We start from the raw sequence: 21,407 nt of genomic DNA, 5'->3' as shown, positions 1-21,407 counted from the left end.
GCCTTACTTGACTAAATATATGATTAAAAAACTAATTATTAGTTAGTGGATATATACATGCCGCTCAATTTTAAGTAAACTAGTTTCTGGTACGTTGATCCCAAAATATTTAATATAAACTTTGTATTTAAAATGATACATTTTAAATGGTACATATTATTGGACTTTTTCTGGGCTATAAAAAAAATCAAAACATACAAAAAATGGAAATAAAAAAGGAGAAGCAACAACTTGCAAGTTGAGATTAGAAAATCTTGCAAACTTGATGCAACTTTATTGACATATATAATATTTGAATTTAAAGATAAAATATACATACTCGAACATATATAAATATATGTATATAATAAAAGTATTTATCTCAAAAAATTAACTATTATGCGTGAAAAAATAAAAACTAAATTGAAACATATGTTGAATAGATGAATGTATAGTAATTATTGCAAAACATAAAAAGAAAAATAAAACATCGTGTATAAAAATATTAGTATAACAATCAAAACCTAAAAATATGGAAGAATAAGCTATTAGTTGTAATGCTTCATTAAGTACCTGAAACATGACATGATGATGAAGAAGAAGTGAGTCAAATAAGAAAAGGTTATGAAGATTATATTGTAAGCGAGAAAATAACTATAACACAGAAGCACAAACAAAAATCTTCAAAATAAACAATGAAAATTGAGATGCTAATGAGGAATCAGTGGAAGGGGAAAAAAGAATCATTTGATATATGTATACTAATATGTGTAGTGACTTTTAGTATTCTCTTTTCAGCATTATACATTTTAGTAATTCAACTTTTAATTTTGTTTTGCTTTTCACTTTTAGCATATATATATATATATATGTGTTTCACGTATGATTTGATTAAAGTTATATAGTCTATGGAAAACGTGTAACAACCCCTAAAATATTGTATGTCGGTATTTCAATTCTCGATGAAAATAATACAGCCTCTGTATTTTGGGCATAACTCTTCATAGGTTGGTCCAAATTAAGTAATTCAAATTTCTGGGTAATCACAACATCCTTACCTACAACTTTCATGAAGAACATAACTTCAAATGCGGAGTATAAGTAGGTCAAATAAATTAATCTTTGCAAGATATAGTGCTGTGACGGAATTGAGTGTTGATAGAAGAAAATTCATATCTCACTGTAGGTTGCTCCAAATTGGTTGATTCTTGAATGATATGAAACTAGACTTCCATATCTACAATTCTTATGAAGACACCAAATCCTAATAAGGAATTTATCTTATTCAAACGCAGCTTCGAAAACGAGTATTCTGTTAAAAAGAACTCATCTTACCTACCATGGAAACATCTAGATGCATTTGACATCATGCATGACATAAATTGTCCTCCATTTAACATCATCCATGACATAAATATATTCCATTAAATTTTCAGATTTTTCTTTATAATTATTTTATTTATTGTTAGGTCCCTCTTTTCCACCTATAAATACCCACCTTATTTCCTCATTTTATTCATCAAGCTTTCTTAAGCATTTCTTCTCTCTATATACTTCTTCTCAAATATAGTTTTAGTTTTAGTAGTATAAAAATACTACTCCGGTGATTCTTATACTCCGGGTAGTACACAAAACGCTCCGGCGAGAAGAAAAGGCTAGGGGTCCAAGAGTGTTCCAATTCGGAGTAAACCTTCGGATTTAAGGTATGTAAGGCTTTCATAGCATTGGATTGAGTTCGTCCATGCGCCCAATATTTAAATTCATTATAATTGAGTTATAGTTGAGTTTTATCCAAATCTTGAATTCTAAATGAATTAATTCTTCTTCTATTGAGTTAGATATATTTATGCATTAATATTATTATTATTGTTATCTCTCATATTATTGGAATTATTGTTCATGGCTACTTTCCCATGAATCCTAATTGATTTGATGTTCATGAATATTTTTACACATGTTTTGAGTAAAGATGTTGGCTTTTTATTATTTTTATTGATAAAAAGAGAGTTATATGAATTAATACTATATATGTATTTTATTGAGTTTTGAAAGAGCAAAAGAGTTGAATTTGAATGAATTTGAGAAAATGATATTTTGAGCAAGATGTTTTGATGAGATGAAAATGATGTTTTTGGAAGTATAATGATTGATGAACATGAAATGAGATGAGTTTGATGATTTAAATTAAAGTCCAATGAGACTAGATGATGAGTTTAATATGAGCACATATTTTGGGAGTAGTATTGAGCACCGAGTTGGGTAAGAGTTTAATTTACTCAAACCCCATAACTACGTAGCCAGCGTAGGATGGAGGCTATGCCTCTTAAGTCCCAAAAAGAGGACTTTGATGAATGGATCCAAGATGGTGATGTCCTTTACCCTGGCAAGGTATTGGATGGATGTGGCAACGACATCGCTTCGTTGTATCATCGCTAGCTCATAAGTGATGGTTGTCGGTTAGAGAAACTCCCAACTGAGTAAGCATTGTTTATTACTATTATTTTTATATTTTAAACTTGCATTACATATTGATGTTGAGATAATGTTGAGTTTTGAGCTGAGTTTTCTCGAGAGGAGTTTATTGATATCTGTCCTTACCTTCCTGCCATTTTATATACTCGTACATTCCACGTACTGACGTCATTCGACCTGCATCGTTTTATGATGCAGATACAGGTGTTAGAGATCCTCAACAGGCGCATCGTTAAAGATCATTTCTTTTTAGCTATTTGGTGAGTCCTTCTTGTATTCGAAGGAACTCCTTATCCTTTTATTATTGTTGAGTGTGATGTTTCTTTTGAGGTAGCCATGGACATGTCATTGGCACCATCTAAGAGTATTAGAGGCTTCATAGACAGAGTTTGATGATGTAATCGGAGTAGTTCTCCTTAGAAACTACTTCTTCTAAGAATTATCTATTTTTCCTTTGATTATGACAAGCCCACATTAGTATTATTAAGTCTTCCGCTGATGAACAAATGAGTAATGAGACCAAGTGGTTCTCTCGGAAGCCAGAGATGGTTTCTGAGTGCCGGCCACGCCTAGGGTACCCTCTCGGGGCGTGACAAACTTGGTATCAGAGCACAGAGTTCAAGAGTCCTAGGGTGTCTATGAAGCCGTGTCTAGTAGAGTCTTGTTTATAGGTGTGTCGTGCACCACACTTATAATCAGGAAGCTATAGGACATTAGGAATTATTTCACTTCTTTCATAATCTGAGTTCGTGCGATAGAGTTTAACTCTATAAAAGCTTTCTTTCTAACTCGTGCGTTTACGCGTTTCAGACATGCCTCCTAAACGTTCAGTTAGTCAGAGGAACGCTGCCAGCACTGAGGTTCCACAGTCAGTGATGCCTCCACGGAGAACTAGGGGCCGACCTGCAAGGTCTACTGAGGTACCCCAAGTACCTACTGTTCAGACCACTCCTACTTCTGAGGAAGATTTTTGAGGAGCGATTGCTATGCTCACCCAGTTGGTGGCTGCTCGAAATAGTAGCCAAAGTTCACCAACTCCTAGATCTAGTTATCAAGAGCCGTCTACTGCCACGAGGATCAGAGATTTTCTGAGAATGAATCCGCCGGTCTTCACGGGTTCCAACATTGATGAAGACCCCCAAAATTTCATTGATGAGATGTGGAAGATACTAAAAGCGATGCATGCTACAGAGATCGAGGGGGTTGAGTTGGTGTCTTATCAATTCAAAGATGTGGCAAATGTCTGGTATAACCAGTGGAAAGAAAGTAGAGGTGAGGATGCAGAGCCTGCTCTTTGGGATGAGTTTGAAAGAGCATTTCTTGATAACTTCTTTCCCCAAGAGCTATGTGAAGCAAAACTTGAGGAGTTTGTGAACCTCAAGCAAGAGAGTATGACTGTGAAAGAGTATAGTTTGAAGTTTATTCAATTGTCCAAATATGCCCTAGAAATGATTCCTCATATGAGGTCTAAGATGAGTAAGTTTGTCTCTGGCCTAGGCAAACATGTAAAGAAAGAATGTAAGGCAATGCTAATGATTTCTGACATGGATTTTTCTAGATTGATGGTGTATGCTCAGCAGGTTGAGGATGACAAAAAAAAGGACCGAGAAGAACACCTAAACAAGAAGGCTAAGTCTGCTGGGCATGAGAATGAGCAGAAGCAAGGGAAGGGTAACAAGTCTTTCTTTCAGAAAAGGTCTTCCAATTATGCACCTTCCCCAACAAATGCTTTTACACCTAATACCAGGTATGATTAGAGATCGCTAAGTCACCAAAACTTTCGATCTCAAGGTTCTCAGTCCCAATTAAGTATGTCTCAAGGTTCTAGAGGAAAACCACCATGTGCTAGATGTGGGAGGCTCTATTTGGGAGAGTGTCGTGTGGGCACCAATGCTTGCTACGGATGTGGAAAGATAGGTCACTTCCAGAATGAGTGTCCTTCAAAAAGGCAGGGAGATGGAAGTAGTAGAGCTCAGTTTTCTTCTGCAGCTCCACAGAATAGAGGTAATCATAGAGGTGCAGCTTCAAGTGCAGGTGGGGGAACCAACTGTCTGTATGCTATGAGTAGTCGCCAAGACCAAGAGAATGCACCCGATGTTGTTACTGGTATGCTCCGAGTCCTTTCTTTTGATGTGTATGCATTACTTGATCCGGGTGCTATATTATCTTTTGTGACTCCTTACTTGGCTAGTAAATTTGAGATCCTTCCTGAGTGTCTTCTTGAGCCTTTCAGTGTGTCTACTCCTGTTGGTGATTCTATCTTAGCTGAGAGGGTCTATAGAAATTGTACTGTGTCAATCTATCATAGGGATACCATGGCTGACTTAGTTGAGTTGGACATGGTTGATTTTGATGTGATTCTTGGTATGGACTGGCTTTATTCTTGTTATGCTTCGGTTGATTGTAGGACCCGAATTGTCAAGTTTCAATTTCCAAACGAGCCTATCTTAGAGTGGAAGGGGAATTTTGTAGTGCCTAGGGGTAAATTTATTTCCTACCTTAAGGCCAGAAAATTAATCTCTAAGGGATGTATATATCATATAGTTCGAGTCAAAAATATTAATGATCAGAATCCATCTCTTGAGTCAGTTCCCATTGTGAATGGGTTTCCTGAAGTCTTTCCTGAGGATCTACCCGAAATCCCTCCTGATAGAGAGATAAACTTTGGTATTGATGTCCTTCCTGATACACAACCTATCTCCATTCCTCCTTATAGGATGGCTCCTGCTGAGTTGAAAAAGTTGAAAGAACAACTGAAAGACCTCCTAGATAAGGGGTTTATTAGGCCAAGTGTCTCACCTTGGGGCGCTCCTGTCCTATTCGTGCGAAAGAAAGATGGGTCCCTTAGAATGTGCATTGATTACCGATAACTAAACAAGGTCACCATTAAAAACAAGTACCCTCTCCCCAGAATAGATGATTTATTTGACCAACTTCAGGGTGCCACATGTTTCTCTAAGATAGACCTCAGATCAGGCTATCACCAGTTGAAAGTGAGAGAATGTGACATCCCGAAGACGGCTTTTCGAACCCGCTATGGTCATTTTGAGTTTCTTGTTATGTCCTTTGGATTGACAAATGCTCCAGCAGCTTTTATGGACCTCATGAACCGAGTATTCAAGCCATACTAGATACGTTTGTAATTGTCTTCATCGATGATATTTTGGTCTACTCTAAAAGTAAGAGTGAGCATGCTAATCACCTTAGGATTGTACTTCAAACTCTTAAGGAGAAGGAGTTGTATGCTAAGTTTTCAAAGTGTGAGTTTTGGCTTGAGTCTGTAGCATTCCTAGGTCATATTATATCTGGGGATGGAATCCAAGTTGATACTCAAAAGATTGAGGCAGTTAAGAACTGGCCCCAACCCACCTCTCCAACCAACATAAGGAGTTTCTTAGGTTTGGCTGGTTACTACAGGAGGTTTGTTGAGGGATTTTCATCCATATCCTCACCATTGACTAAGCTGACTCAGAAGAAGGCTAAGTTTCAATGGTCTGATGCTTGTGAGAAAAGTTTTCAAGAGTTGAAAGCTAGATTGACTACTGCTCCAGTACTATCCCTACCCGAAGGAACAGATGGTTTTGTAATCTATTGTGATGCTTCAAGAGTTGGGTTGGGATGTGTATTGATGCAGAAAGGTAAGGTCATTGCCTATGCCTCCAGGCAGCTTAAGACTCATGAGAGGAACTACCCCACTCATGACCTTGAGTTGGCAGCTGTGGTATTTGGTCTTAAGATTTGGCGTCACTATCTTTATGGTGTACATGTGGATGTGTTCACAGACCATAAGAGCTTACAGTATGTATTCAGCCAAAAGGAGCTGAATTTGAGGCAAAGGAGATGGCTAGAGTTGCTCAAGGATTATGACATGAGCATTCTCTACCACCCAGGTAAAGCAAATATAGTTGTTGATGCTCTTAGTAGGTTATCTATGGGGAGTACAACTCATGTGGAAGAGGAAAAGAAGGAGTTGGCAAAGGAAGTGCATAGACTTGCGCGTTTGGGAGTTCAACTTATTGACTCTAGTGAGGGTGGTACAATAGTACGAAATGGAGCCGAATCATCTCTAGTTGCAGAGGTGAAAGAAAAGCAAGATCAGGACCCCATTCTTCTTCAACTGAAGGATGAGGTTCACAAGCAGAAGGTAATGGCTTTTACCAAAGGGGGAGATGGAGTGTTGAGATATCAAGAAAGATTATGTGTTCCAAGGGTTGATGGTATTAGGGAGAGAATCATGAAAGAAGCCCATAATTCTAAGTATTCCATCCATCTAGGTTCAACAAAGATGTATCATGACTTAAGAGAAGTATACTGGTGGAGTGGAATGAAGAGAGATATAGCAGAGTTTGTGTCCAAGTGCCCAAATTGCCAACAAGTTAAAGTTGAGCACCAAAGGCCTTGTGGAGTGGCTCAGAATATAGAGATACCGGAATGGAAGTGGGAAATGATCAATATGGACTTCATTACCGGTTTACCACGAACCCGTAAACAACATGACTCTATTTGGGTGATTGTGGATAGGATGACCAAATCGGCCCATTTCTTACCGGTTAAGACTACGAACACTGCAGAGGATTATGCCAAACTGTATCTTAGAGAGATTGTTAGACTGCATGGAGTTCCTTTGTCTATCATCTCTGATAGGGGAGCTCAATTTACTGTTCAGTTTTGGAAGTTATTTCAGAAGGGCTTGGGTTCAAGAGTGAACCTTGGTACTGCTTTTCATCCGCAAACAGATGGCCAGGCAGAGCGTACGATACAGACTTTGGAGGATATGTTAAGAGCCTGTGTCATTGACTTCAAAGGTAATTGGGATGATCATTTACCTCTTATTGAGTTTGCATACAATAATAGTTTCCATTCGAGTATTCAAATGGCTCCTTATGAAGCTCTGTATGGGAGGAGATGTAGATCACCAATTGGTTGGTTTGAAGTTGGTGAAGCTGAGTTGATTGGACCAGACTTGGTTCACCAAGCTATGGAGAAGGTGAAAACCATACAAGAGAGGTTGAGGACTGCCCAAAGTCGCCAAAAATCCTACACTGATGTTAGAAGAAGAGATTTGGAGTTCGAAGTGTACGATTGGGTATACTTGAAAGTTTCACCCATGAAGGGTGTGATGAGATTTGGAAAGAAAGGGAAGCTTAGTCCCCGCTACATTGGTCCTTATCAGATTATGAGGAGGGTAGGTAACGTAGCCTATGAATTGGAGTTGCCTCCAGAATTAGCTGTTATTCATCCCATATTTCACATCTCTATGCTTAAGAAGTGTTTGGGAGATCCTTCACTTGTTGTCCCAGCTGAGAGCATTGGGGTGAAAGAGAGTTTGAGTTATGAAGAGGTTCCAGTTCAAATTCTTGATCGTCAAGTTCGTAAACTAAGAAGTAAGGAAGTGGCATCTGTCAAAGTCCTATGGCGAAATCAATTTGTTGAAGAGGCTACATGGGAAGCTGAAGAAGATATGAAGGCTAACTATCCTCATCTATTTGTGCCTTCTGATAACGATATTCAAGGTAATATTCCTTATTTCTACCTTTGAATCGATGTTTATTCTTGAGTTTGAGTCATTGACCATTTGAGTATCAGAGTTTTTGAGAAATTGATGTATTGATGATATTCATTCTTTATGTCTCCTATTTTCATCTTCATTCGAGGACGAATGATCCCAAGGGGGAGATATTGTAACAACCCCTAAAATATTGTATGTCGGTATTTCAATTCTCGATGAAAATAATACAGCCTCTGTATTTTGGGCATAACTCTTCATAGGTTGGTCCAAATTAAGTGATTCAAATTTTTGGGTAATCACAACATCCTTATCTACAACTTTCATGAAGAACATAACTTCAAATGCGGAGTATAAGTAGGTCAAATAAATTAATCTTTGCAAGATATAGTGCTGTGACGGAATTGAGTGTTGATAGAAGAAAATTCATATCTCACTGTAGGTTGCTCCAAATTGGTTGATTCTTGAACGATATGAAACTAGACTTCCATATCTACAATTCTTATGAAGACACCAAATCCTAATAAGGAATTTATCTTATTCAAACGCAGCTTCGAAAACGAGTATTCTGTTAAAAAGAACTCATCTTACCTACCATGGAAACATCTAGATGCATTTGACATCATGCATGACATAAATTGTCCTCCATTTAACATCATCCATGACATCAATATATTCCATTAAATTTTCAGATTTTTCTTTATAATTATTTTATTTATTGTTAGGTCCCTCTTTCCCACCTATAAATACCCACCTTATTTCCTCATTTTATTCATCAAGCTTTCTTAAGCATTTCTTCTCTCTATATACTTCTTCTCAAATATAGTTTTAGTTTTAGTAGTATAAAAATACTACTCCGGTGATTCTTATACTCCGGGTAGTACACAAAACGCTCCGGCGAGAAGAAAAGGCTAGGGGTCCAAGAGTGTTCCAATTCGGAGTAAACCTTCGGATTTAAGGTATGTAAGGCTTTCATAGCATTGGATTGAGTTCGTCCATGCGCCCAATATTTAAATTCATTATAATTGAGTTATAGTTGAGTTTTATCCAAATCTTGAATTCTAAATGAATTAATTCTTCTTCTATTGAGTTAGATATATTTATGCATTAATATTATTATTATTGTTATCTCTCATATTATTGGAATTATTGTTCATGGCTACTTTCCCATGAATCCTAATTGATTTGATGTTCATGAATATTTTTACACATGTTTTGAGTAAAGATGTTGGCTTTTTATTATTTTTATTGATAAAAAGAGAGTTATATGAATTAATACTATATATGTATTTTATTGAGTTTTGAAAGAGCAAAAGAGTTGAATTTGAATGAATTTGAGAAAATGATATTTTGAGCAAGATGTTTTGATGAGATGAAAATGATGTTTTTGGAAGTATAATGATTGATGAACATGAAATGAGATGAGTTTGATGATTTAAATTAAAGTCCAATGAGACTAGATGATGAGTTTAATATGAGCACATATTTTGGGAGTAGTATTGAGCACCGAGTTGGGTAAGAGTTTAATTTACTCAAACCCCATAACTACGTAGCCAGCGTAGGATGGAGGCTATGCCTCTTAAGTCCCAAAAAGAGGACTTTGATGAATGGATCCAAGATGGTGATGTCCTTTACCCTGGCAAGGTATTGGATGGATGTGGCAACGACATCGCTTCGTTGTATCATCGCTAGCTCATAAGTGATGGTTGTCGGTTAGAGAAACTCCCAACTGAGTAAGCATTGTTTATTACTATTATTTTTATATTTTAAACTTGCATTACATATTGATGTTGAGATAATGTTGAGTTTTCTCGAGAGGAGTTTATTGATATCTGTCCTTACCTTCCTGCCATTTTATATACTCGTACATTCCACGTACTGACGTCATTCGACCTGCATCGTTTTATGATGCAGATACAGGTGTTAGAGATCCTCAACAGGCGCATCGTTAAAGATCATTTCTTTTTAGCTATTTGGTGAGTCCTTCTTGTATTCGAAGGAACTCCTTATCCTTTTATTATTGTTGAGTGTGATGTTTCTTTTGAGGTAGCCATGGACATGTCATTGGCACCATCTAAGAGTATTAGAGGCTTCATAGACAGAGTTTGATGATGTAATCGGAGTAGTTCTCCTTAGAAACTACTTCTTCTAAGAATTATCTATTTTTTCCTTTGATTATGACAAGCCCACATTAGTATTATTAAGTCTTCCGCTGATGAACAAATGAGTAATGAGACCAAGTGGTTCTCTCGGAAGCCAGAGATGGTTTCTGAGTGCCGGCCACGCCTAGGGTACCCTCTCGGGGCGTGACAAAACGTATGTTGCGTATTTATTCTAGAATATTTAGAGCTCATTTGGATTGGCTTATAAGTTACTTATAAGTTGAAATGTTTTCAGTTTTTTTGATTATTTGGCTGACTAACTTAAAGTCATTTTATGCTTAAAATAAGCCCAATAAATAATTGGATATGTTTGGATGGACTTATTTTAAGCAACTTATAAGTTGAAACAACTTATAAGTCAAAAAAAAAAGTTGTGCTGCACCAACTTATAATTTAAAAACTTATAAGCAGATTTCAACTTATAAGTTATTTAAAATAAGTCCATCCAAACAGGTTCTTAGTATACAACATATTTTAAATGATCCACATATTTTCGAACTTTCTTTGAGTTGAAAAAAATATTTCAAACATAATCACTAAGGAAATGTATAATGCCATAACTAAAGAATTAAACTGTAATTGTTGAACTTCAAATTCTCGCATTATTTAATTAAAATATTAATATTTAATTATATTTTAATTAAGCGGAGAAACAAAATAATAGTCGACCTCGACACCTAAGACTCGACTTCAAAAACTTCCAACCTAGGACCCGATTCGAATCTCGGATCGGGACCCGACTTCCTTCCCGGAATTTGACCCTACACTCGACTTTCGAATCGTGATCTGATCCCACCCGACCCTAATATCCAAGATGAGATCTCGGATCGGTGATTTCACCTTTTGATCAATGTCTTTCAAATGGTTTTCAAGGAAAAGTGTTTTTTTTTAAGTGATATTTTTTCAAAGAAAAACAACAGTATTTATATGACAAAGTTCTTGAACGTAAACATATTTTCATTAAAAAAGGGTTATTAATAGGTTCATAAATGTTACAAACAAACATGTAAGAACCTAAAACATAAAAACTAAATAAAAAATAAATTTTTAATTAATATTTATTTCTTTTGAACATCAAAAAACTTTTATTGGAAGAAACATTAATCCTAACAGAACTTTGATATTTAACGAATTCATTGTTTGGAATAGAATAAACGAATAAGTTGTACTCATTTAAACTACTTTTTCATGAAAAGAATTTTTCTATGTTGGTTAAAAAAATGTTTTGATAAAGTTCATCTGGTATCGCATTTTGCAGATTTTTTCCAGTAGAAGTTAACTTTTAACTTTTACCCAAAAGTCAAATTTTGAAAAACAAGTAAAGTATAGAGTAATAAATATGAGTCAAATTGTGACGTATGAATAAAACGGTTCTGGGACTGCCGTGAGAAAAGAATCACCTCCAAAATATATTTGCCGACTTGTCCTCATTCATACATCTTTTAAAAATATCTCAGTGATAATATATTAAAATAACAAGAGATATAATTAAATAAATTGAAAAGTAGAGAGATTTTATTTCTTTTCAAAATGAATTCACTTTTTATTTATAAAAAAAAACATAAACTACTTACGAATTATCTACTTGATTACAAATTATCCTATTATAAATTTACTCCGATACTTGATCCGGGACTCGACCTCGACTTTCGATCTGAAATCCGACTCCAACATCCGGCACGAAATTCCACCTTGACACCCCATCCAGGATCTTACCTCGATTTCTGAATCGAGATTCGACTCATCAAATTATTGATTGAACAATTTTTTCTTTAGTGAAAACTCTATAATAGATAAAATTACAATTTACTATTTTTCTACAATAGAAAAAATTATCATTTTTTTTAAATAATTGTTATTTAATTATTATGCAAATATGTAGGACTTTGAAATTAATTAAAGTTATAAATATTAAATATTTACTCCTTAAGGGTATAAAAGTCGTTCTATATTTAATGGATATTTTGATCGATCAATATTATTAAAGTTGAAAAAATTTTCTACTCATAATTTACTTGAAATAGATTTAATGTTACGCTCCTAGTATTAATAGGATAATACGTATCCTACAATAAATTCAGTCTTAATATAAATATGTTTTGTTTAGTCCTAGTATAAAATTATATTTATGCCTATTAGTAATTTTTTAGATTGAGAAAATTTTAACTTAAAAGGGAAAATAAGTAAATCAACTTTTAGTGGATATTTTGGTCCATCAATATTTATATTGGTGCTTTTATAATAATATAGATAGATAGATGATATGATATGATGATGATATAATATGATTAGTCATCACATTTAAAATTAATGATGTGAAAAAATATATTTATTAATGTGTGTTTATATATATGTCAATTTCGGTTTAAATGTCTGTTACAATAAGCATTCTAACAGTATTATAATTTTATTTCATAAAGGTCGATAAAGCAAATAAATTTATTCAAACTTATTTTTCTGAAATTATGCAATTTTAGGCTTTGATTATTACATGAATTTATTGGTTGAACTTTCTAACATAAGAGTCTAGACAGAGAAAGCAGACAAGTTATGCAATTAAGTTGGTGTGGAAAGAGTGATCCAATCGCAAATACTTAGAATTCTATTCAATCTATAAGATGGAGTTTGAAGAAAAATGATTTGTTAGTAAATTTTTACCTATCATTTGTTTTTCTTTTGTGTGCGATAAAATCAAGTTCTTTGCAGATTGTCCTTCTATTTCATATATTATGAAGTCCTAAACATTAATTTTGTTTTCATTAGTCTTAAGATTTTGCTGTATCAAAATATTATTTAATTAAGAAGTGTTTATAGATTCTTTACTTTAATTCACATATCTTACAATGTATTAATATAGTTTTTTAAAATAATCTGCGCATCGCGCGGATACGTATACTAGTGTATTTATTAATGTGTGTTTATATATATGTCAATTTCGATTCAAATATCTATTACAATAAGCATTTTAACAGTATTATAATTTTATTTTATAAAATCACTCTTATAATTGAAAAATAAAATTCTAACTGGGAAGAAATTGAGAGCCAGATTGAATATGGAGTCAGACTTATTTCACTTCTTTATTTTCTAAAGTTACTTTCATTTGGTTAAATTTGTTTGAAACTATTTTCTTATTAATTTGTTTCCAAAAAAATGTTACATTACACATTTAAAAGCAATTAATTTTAAATTTATCGAATCATCTTAATAAAAAGTTTTAATAATCACGAAGAAAATTAAAGCATGTTTGGAGAAAATTGTTCATACAATATTGCATATCATCTCTTATAATTGAATTAGTTACATCGCATAAAAATCAACATTAGCCAAGTAAAATACGATGGCATAGATAATTCATCTTTGAACGGAAAAACATGCTTGCAAATAATTTATGTTTCTTCTTTCATTCAGATAAGCCATCAATCTTGAACTTTGTAAATAATATGTTTAATTCAATAAGTTAATTTATTGTATTGGCTATGCCGCTATGCGCCTATGCCCATCTAACAGCTTTGGAGAAAAAAATTCCATTAAGGCTGTGTTTGGTACGAAGTAAAATGTTAAAACAAGTTGGTTTCTAACAAATTTTCTCATGTGTTGGTTGGTGAGTGACAACTATTTTTCGGAAAATATTTTTTATAGTTTGGTTAGTGATTGGAAATATTTTTTAGAAAATATCTTTTATTTTTGGCTATTTTTTAGGAAAATAGTTTTTGACATGAAAATTAACCTTATAATTGACTCGGGATCCAACCCCGACATGGGACAACCAGCTAAGTATATAGACTAATATAGTCAAAGTAAGGCAACCGGATGGACTGCATGCAGCAGAAAGAATTTCCCAAGAGAATGAAGTAATTATTAAGGCTCGCACCACTATAAATACTAAATACTCCTTCTCTTTCATTTCCATCAACACTTGTTTACTTCAATTCCCTATCACCAACTAACAAAAGAAAGAAAAAAAAGGCTCTCTGTTTTTTCACAAGCTAATTAGATCCAGTTTTGAAGAAATATAATGGCCCTAGCTAGCCACCTCCTTAACAATGAAGAGGAGATCGTTCGCCCTGTTGCCAATTTCTCTCCAAGTCTTTGGGGTGATCGTTTCCATTCATTCTCTCTTGACAATCAGGTAATTCATTATAAATTCCTTCACTATCCCTTATTTGGTTAATTAGTACTGTTCCCAATAATGAACATTTTCTTACAAATAACTTTAATTTACAGGTTGCTGAAAACTATGCTCAAGAGATCGAGACTTTGAAGGAACAAACAAGGAGTATGTTGTCAGCTGCTTCTGGAAAAACATTGGCTGAGAAATTGAATCTGATAGACATTGTTGAGCGTCTTGGCATTGCTTATCATTTTGAGAAGCAAATAGACGACATGTTGGATCAAATTTACAAAGCAGATTCAAACTTTGAGGCTCATGAATACAATGATTTAAACACTTTATCCCTTCAATTTCGAAACCTAAGACAACATGGTTACAATATCTCTCCAAGTAGGTCCATTACATATATGCCGCACCATTTTTAATTTTTTTTTATTTCTGCGAGAAAACTAATTATCTTTTTCTCTTATTCATGATCCAGAAATTTTCAGCAGATTCCAAGATGCGAACGGCAAGTTCAAGGAATCTTTTAGCAACGACATCAGGGGTTTATTGAACTTATACGAAGCTTCACATGTAAGGACTCATGGAGAAGATATTTTGGAAGAGGCACTTGTTTTCTCCACTGCTCATCTTGAGTCTGCAGCTCCACATTTGAAGTCACCTCTGAGTAAACAAGTGACACATGCCCTTGAGCAATCTCTCCATAAGAGCATTCCAAGAGTCGAGACGCGCTACTTCATCTCTATCTACGAAGAGGAGGAATATAAGAATGATGTGTTGCTTCGATTTGCCAAATTGGATTACAACTTACTCCAGATGTTGCACAAACACGAACTCAGTGAAGTATCAAGGTATACTGTTGTTTTAAATTGAATTAAAAATACAAATTATTTGTTCATACTATTTTCTCAGAATCTGATATGTTGTTACTTACTTTATAGGTGGTGGAAAGATTTGGATTTTGTGACAACCCTTCCATATGCTAGGGATAGAGCAGTGGAATGTTACTTTTGGACCATGGGTGTGTATGCTGAACCTCAATATTCTCAGGCTCGCGTCATGCTTGCTAAGACTATAGCAATGATTTCGATAATAGATGATACGTTTGATGCTTATGGAATTGTAAAAGAACTCGAGGTTTACACCGATGCCATACAAAGGTATGAACTTGCCTCTGCAACAGTTTGTGGATTTAATTATTGGACGGTTAGTTTCTTAGAAGGGAAATTTATTAAATCTCTTTCTTTTTTATTAGGTGGGATGTGAGTCAAATTGATCGACTCCCAGAATACATGAAAATCAGTTTTAAGGCTCTTTTGGATCTCTATGATGATTATGAAAAGGAGTTGTCAAAGGATGGCAGATCCGATGTTGTCCACTACGCAAAAGAAAGAGTACGTCTCACTGACTTCTATATATCCATGAATGTTTTAATTTCTATCTAAAATCACTTGTATTTACCTTATGTTTCTTTATTACACTTAGATCTGTTATGGGAATATTGATGGCTGAATGTCTTGTTTTTCTGTTAAATAGATGAAGGAGATTGTGAGAAACTATTTTGTCGAAGCAAAGTGGTTCATTGAGGGATATATGCCGCCTGTTTCTGAGTATCTTAGCAACGCATTAGCTACCAGCACATATTACTTGCTAACTACGACATCCTATTTGGGAGTGAAGTCAGCTACAAAAGAAGATTTCGAATGGTTGGCTACGAACCCTAAAATTCTTGAAGCCAATGTGACGTTATGCCGAGTTGTTGATGACATAGCAACGTATGAGGTAATTAACATCGCATTACACTACATAAATCATCTTAATTATAAGAGTTGCAGTAATTCCATACAAATTGATTTCATATACTTATACATGAATTATAATTGCCGGCATTCCAGGTTGAGAAGGGTAGAGGCCAAATTGCAACAGGAATTGAGTGTTATATGAGGGATTATGATGTATCAACTGAAGTAGCAATGGAGAAATTCCAAGAGATGGCTGAGATAGCATGGAAGGATGTAAATGAAGGAATTCTTCGACCAACACCTGTTTCAACAGAAATTCTTACTCGCATTCTCAATCTTGCTCGTATTATAGATGTCACTTACAAGCATAATCAAGATGGATACACTCATCCCGAAAAAGTACTAAAACCTCACATCATCGCGCTACTGGTGGACTCCATTGAGATCTAAACCATTGAGTCATTCTTTTTTGTTCCATCTATATAAGCCACTTAAATTTTACAATTTTGCAACCGCATTGTGAAGTTTCATGTACTAGTATTGTTAAAACTTTTTGTACCATTAATTATTGATATATGAATAATATCACTTCTTTTGTACCTACCTCGATTATCTTTTATTTGCTAAATTAAATTATAAGATTTTAAACAAAGCAAATATATTGATTATCTAACAATGAGGAGAAAGAATGAAGAAAAAAAAAAAGAAGAAGCTTTATCTAAGCAGGTGATCCACTAGCTAGTACTTAAATCTAATAAAATCTTATATACTTCTGATAAGGGTTCATAATACTTTTAGTCCTTTAGCTATTCATAAATTTTAATGTTAGTTTTTGTGATATCTAACTAAACACGATTAATCTTTAGCTAATTAAAATATGAATTTTTGATTCTTTTACTTGTAAATATCTACAATTTTATTATTAACTATTCTCCTTCCTAATTTTGATGCGTTATGTTAAGTTTATAGTATTTCTCATTTTGACACGAAAAAAAACTTCATTGATCAACTTCCTATTATTCCTTCCAAATTAACTCCGCAAATCCATTACGGTAAGTAAATGATACATCAATCCTTGGAAGCTTAGCCCATGCATGTATTGTGAATCCAAGAACGAAGTTGAACCCAGCATTATTGTTCAAATGAATGCCATCAAAGAGTGTTATCATCGATATAAACGCTCTGCATTTTCCTACAACCTCAGTCCATTCCCGGCGGAAAAAAAAGAAGAGAATTTATAAATTATTTAAGATTTTGACACACCTAATAAGAAAACAATTAAATAATATTTAATACTTTAGACTAAATCCTTCATCTTCTCGAACTAATAATGTTTTGATAGTAAGGTGGAATTAAAAAATAAATTAATGATTTTAATTTTATAAAGTTGTGAAGGGCCATTTATTTTCTTTTGTTGCTTATAAAATGATAAATCAAAAGGATCAGAGAAATTTAATACTCTATATTTTATGGTTCATAAGAATATGCCGATATATAAAACTATATGCATTTGAGAGATTTTTCTATTCTTCAATAAACTGTCAATTTTCAAGTCTGTTCAAATCGGGCAAATAAAAGCACACTATGAAATAAAAAAAAGTGTGCATAAAAATATTGCATTTTGTCTATTCCACTGAATTAGTTACAATTTCAATTTGTATAAATTCAACATTAACTTAATAAAATAGGATGGCGTAGAATTACTCAACTTTGAACCGGAAATATAAGTGCGCAAAAATGATGTATGTTTCTTCTATCATTCAATTAAGCCATCAAGAACTGTAGAAATAATATATGTTTAATTCAATAAGTTAAAATCAAATATTGCATATCTTCCTTTATTTTTCTTTTGGGACATGATTTTCAATTCAAAGTTGTTACATTCTGCACTCGACGAAATCCAATATTTTATATTCTGTGTGCCATCAAAAGAGACCTCACATATGTGCAATAATGAGAAAAGAAAAAAAGAAGAAGACCACAGACAAAATAATGCACAGTATACAATGTCCCATACTACTAGTAGTAATATTTTATGTTTTATACGTCGTTTTTTGAATTGACACTAGAAACCCTAGGGAACATGGGACATGGGACTAAACAGACGCCAAAGAAGGAAACAAAGTTAGTAAAATAGAATTTATTTAACTTCTATACATTTTTTAGTTTTTGCTTAAAACTACTATATAGTCAAAAACTGATGGCTGTGACAAAACACTCTCACCATTCACTATAAATATTCATTTCCTTCTCTTCCATTTCCATCATCACTTGTTCAATTTCTCTACCACCTAACAAGTGGGAAAAAAAAAACACTGCATTTCCACAAGCTAAGAGTACTAGCTAGAAATGGCCCCAGCTGCTGCAGTGATGAGTAACTACCAAGAGGAGGAGATTGTTCGTCCTGTTGCTGACTTCTCACCAAGTCTTTGGGGTGATCGTTTCCATTCTTTCTCCCTTGATAATCAGGTATTTAATTAATTTGTCTTTCACATATATAATCTGGTTGTAAGTTCAAAGGACAAATATTTATCCTGTTTAATAATAAAATGCATATATTCATTTTCATTTGAATGAATAAATTTATAGGTTGCGGAAAAGTATGCTCAGGAGATTGAAACGTTGAAAGAGCAAACAAAGAGTATGTTGTCAGCAGCGTGTGGAGCAACATTGGTTGATAAATTGAATTTGATAGATATTGTTGAGCGCCTTGGCATAGCTTACCATTTTGAGAAACAAATAGAAGACATGTTGGATCACATTTACAAAGCAGATCCTAACTTTGAGAGTCATGAATACAGTGATTTAAGCAATTTATCCGTTCTGTTTCGACTACTGAGACAACATGGTTACAATATCTCTCCAGAACTTTTTAGCAGATTCCAAGATGCAAACGGCAAATTCAAGGAATTTCTTTGCAATGACATCAAGGGTATTTTGAACTTATATGAAGCTTCACACGTAAGGACTCATGGAGAAGACATCTTAGAAGAGGCACTTTCATTTTCCACTGCTCATCTTGAATCTGCAGCTCCACATTTGAAGTCACCTCTGAGTAAACAAGTGACGCATGCCCTTGAGCAATCTCTCCATAAGAGTATTCCAAGAGTCGAGACACGCTACTTCATCTCCATCTACGAAGAGGAGGAATTTAAGAATGATGTGTTGCTTCGATTTGCAAAAATGGATTTCAATTTACTTCAGATGTTGCACAAACAAGAATTATGCGAAGTATCTAGGTACGCTAATGTAATTTACATGAAAAATATTACTATTATTTGTTGATAGTGACTCTCAGAATCTAATATGCTGTTACTTACTTTATAGGTGGTGGAAAGATTTGGATTTTGTGACAACACTTCCATATGCTAGGGACAGAGCAGTTGAATGCTACTTTTGGACGGTGGGAGTGTATGCTGAACCTCAGTATTCTCAGGCTCGTGTCATGCTTGCTAAGACTATAGCAATGATTTCAATAGTAGATGACACGTTTGATGCTTATGGCATTGTAAAAGAACTTGAGGTCTACACTGATGCCATACAGAGGTACGAACTACTTCTCGAACAATTTATGATTTAATTAGATGATTGCATAAAGGTGGGGAAAGATTATAGGTCAAACACTAGACGTTTCTCCTTCTTCCTATGATGTATGTTTTGTTACACTAATAAACTTATCAAATTCATTTCTTTTTCCATTTATTAGGTGGGATATTAGCCAAATTGATCGGCTCCCTGATTACATGAAAATTAGTTACAAAGCACTTTTAGATCTCTACAACAATTATGAAGCAGAGTTGTCAAAGGATGGTAGATCTGATGTTGTTCACTACGCGAAAGAAAGAGTATGAATCCTGACTTATACCAAGTTAATTAATCATTAATCAATTTATCAACCAATTGTGTATGTATTGATGGTTGAATGTCTTGGCTTGTTGTTGGCAGATGAAAGAAATCGTGAGAAACTATTTTGTCGAAGCAAAATGGTTCATTGAAGGATATATGCCGCCAGTCTCTGAGTATCTTAGCAATGCATTAGCTACTAGCACTTATTACTTGCTTACGACAACATCCTACTTGGGCATGAAGTCTGCAAACAAGGAAGATTTTGAATGGTTGGCCAAGAACCCTAAAATTCTTGAAGCCAATGTGACATTATGTCGAGTCATTGATGATATAGCCACCTACGAGGTATACATTGCATCAAATAAACTTAGATTTTATATGTTTACCTAGTTGCAACCATGAAGTGATAAAAATGATTTCATACTTATACCACACATTCTAATTTCCAATCCAGGTTGAGAAGGGTAGAGGTCAGATTGCAACTGGAATTGAGTGCTACATGAGAGATCATGGTGTATCAACAGAAGAGGCAATGGAAAAATTTCAAGAAATGGCTGAGATAGCGTGGAAGGATGTAAATGAAGGAATTCTACGACCAACTCCCGTCTCTACACAGATTCTCACTCGTATTCTCAATCTTGCTCGCATTATTGATGTCACTTACAAGCACAATCAAGATGGATACACTCATCCTGAAAAAGTACTAAAACCTCACATTATTGCCTTGTTAGTGGACTCAATTGAAATTTAAATCATCAATTGTTGCGTACATTTGGGAGCACTTTGTTCCTGGCCCCTCAAATAAGTATTTGATCTACATTTGACAGATGCCTTGTTGGTATCTCTGTAGCTAGCTAGGGTAGGAATTGCTGGCGATGCATGTTATGGTGCAGTGAAGTTAACTCCTCCAATTTTCTTGAATCATCATTGACATTTGAATTCTATTACTTCTTTTAATGTACCTACTTTCTTTTAGCTAGACAATTCCGAAAATGGTGTGAAAGAATACGCTTCAGCAGTTGCAATTCAACCACAAGGAAATGAAATGTCAAATAATAATAAAAAAATTCAAAGTATCAATTACTGACACGAAGTAAATTATAATCACCATATTCTCAATCATGAAACTACTTATAAGACGAATTGTGATACTATACCGAGACTGATTGTACAAAATTCTGCATACGCTAAAGCAAACAAAACAAATGTCATCAAAAAAATAAATATTATTGACTGACCATTTCATAATTTTAGCAATTCCTTTTTTTTTTGAGTTCTTGGACATTATATTCATAAACAAGGAAATAAAAATGGAGAAAAAGAGAGATTGTCGGGGGAGGAGAGCCAGGGAAGAGGCTGTGCATGGAATGGGCAACTAGTAAAATTGCACATCTCATGCGCTGCCTCGTCCCTGTCTATCCTCTCCACCTTTGATATTCCACACCACAGTTTACCTCAATAGGGTCTCCCTTCACCAATAATGCTTAAACATTCCTTCCATCTGGAGTACAAATGAAAAGGCCTTTTCTTGAAAATTTCCAATGGCCAAAAGGTTAGTGCAATATGGCTGCTTTATGATGGAG

At 34.4% G+C, this 21,407-nt stretch overlaps 2 protein-coding genes across 2 annotated transcripts; both read left to right on the top strand.

The window, feature by feature from the left end:
• Positions 1-14,075: 14,075 nt before the first annotated feature.
• On the top strand, positions 14,076-16,489 carry LOC129886028 (viridiflorene synthase-like). Its single transcript, XM_055960539.1, has 7 exons — positions 14,076-14,251; positions 14,347-14,623; positions 14,715-15,087; positions 15,178-15,396; positions 15,492-15,630; positions 15,773-16,018; positions 16,132-16,489. Exons 1-7 carry the CDS (start codon positions 14,138-14,140, stop codon positions 16,426-16,428), a joined length of 1,665 nt encoding a protein of 554 aa, XP_055816514.1. The 5' UTR covers positions 14,076-14,137; the 3' UTR covers positions 16,429-16,489.
• A 1,732-nt stretch (positions 16,490-18,221) lies between these two features.
• Positions 18,222-21,283, top strand: LOC129886027 (vetispiradiene synthase 1-like). The gene is made up of 6 exons (XM_055960537.1): positions 18,222-18,447; positions 18,568-19,217; positions 19,306-19,524; positions 19,685-19,823; positions 19,924-20,169; positions 20,279-21,283. Exons 1-6 carry the CDS (start codon positions 18,328-18,330, stop codon positions 20,573-20,575), a joined length of 1,671 nt encoding a protein of 556 aa, XP_055816512.1. The 5' UTR covers positions 18,222-18,327; the 3' UTR covers positions 20,576-21,283.
• Positions 21,284-21,407: the final 124 nt, after the last annotated feature.

This window comes from Solanum dulcamara, chromosome 4 (genome assembly GCF_947179165.1).
Source record: "Solanum dulcamara chromosome 4, daSolDulc1.2, whole genome shotgun sequence".
NCBI classification, from domain to species: Eukaryota; Viridiplantae; Streptophyta; class Magnoliopsida; order Solanales; family Solanaceae; genus Solanum; species Solanum dulcamara.
Note: the sequence above shows the minus strand (reverse complement) of the source record. Positions and strands in the feature narration are given on the sequence as shown.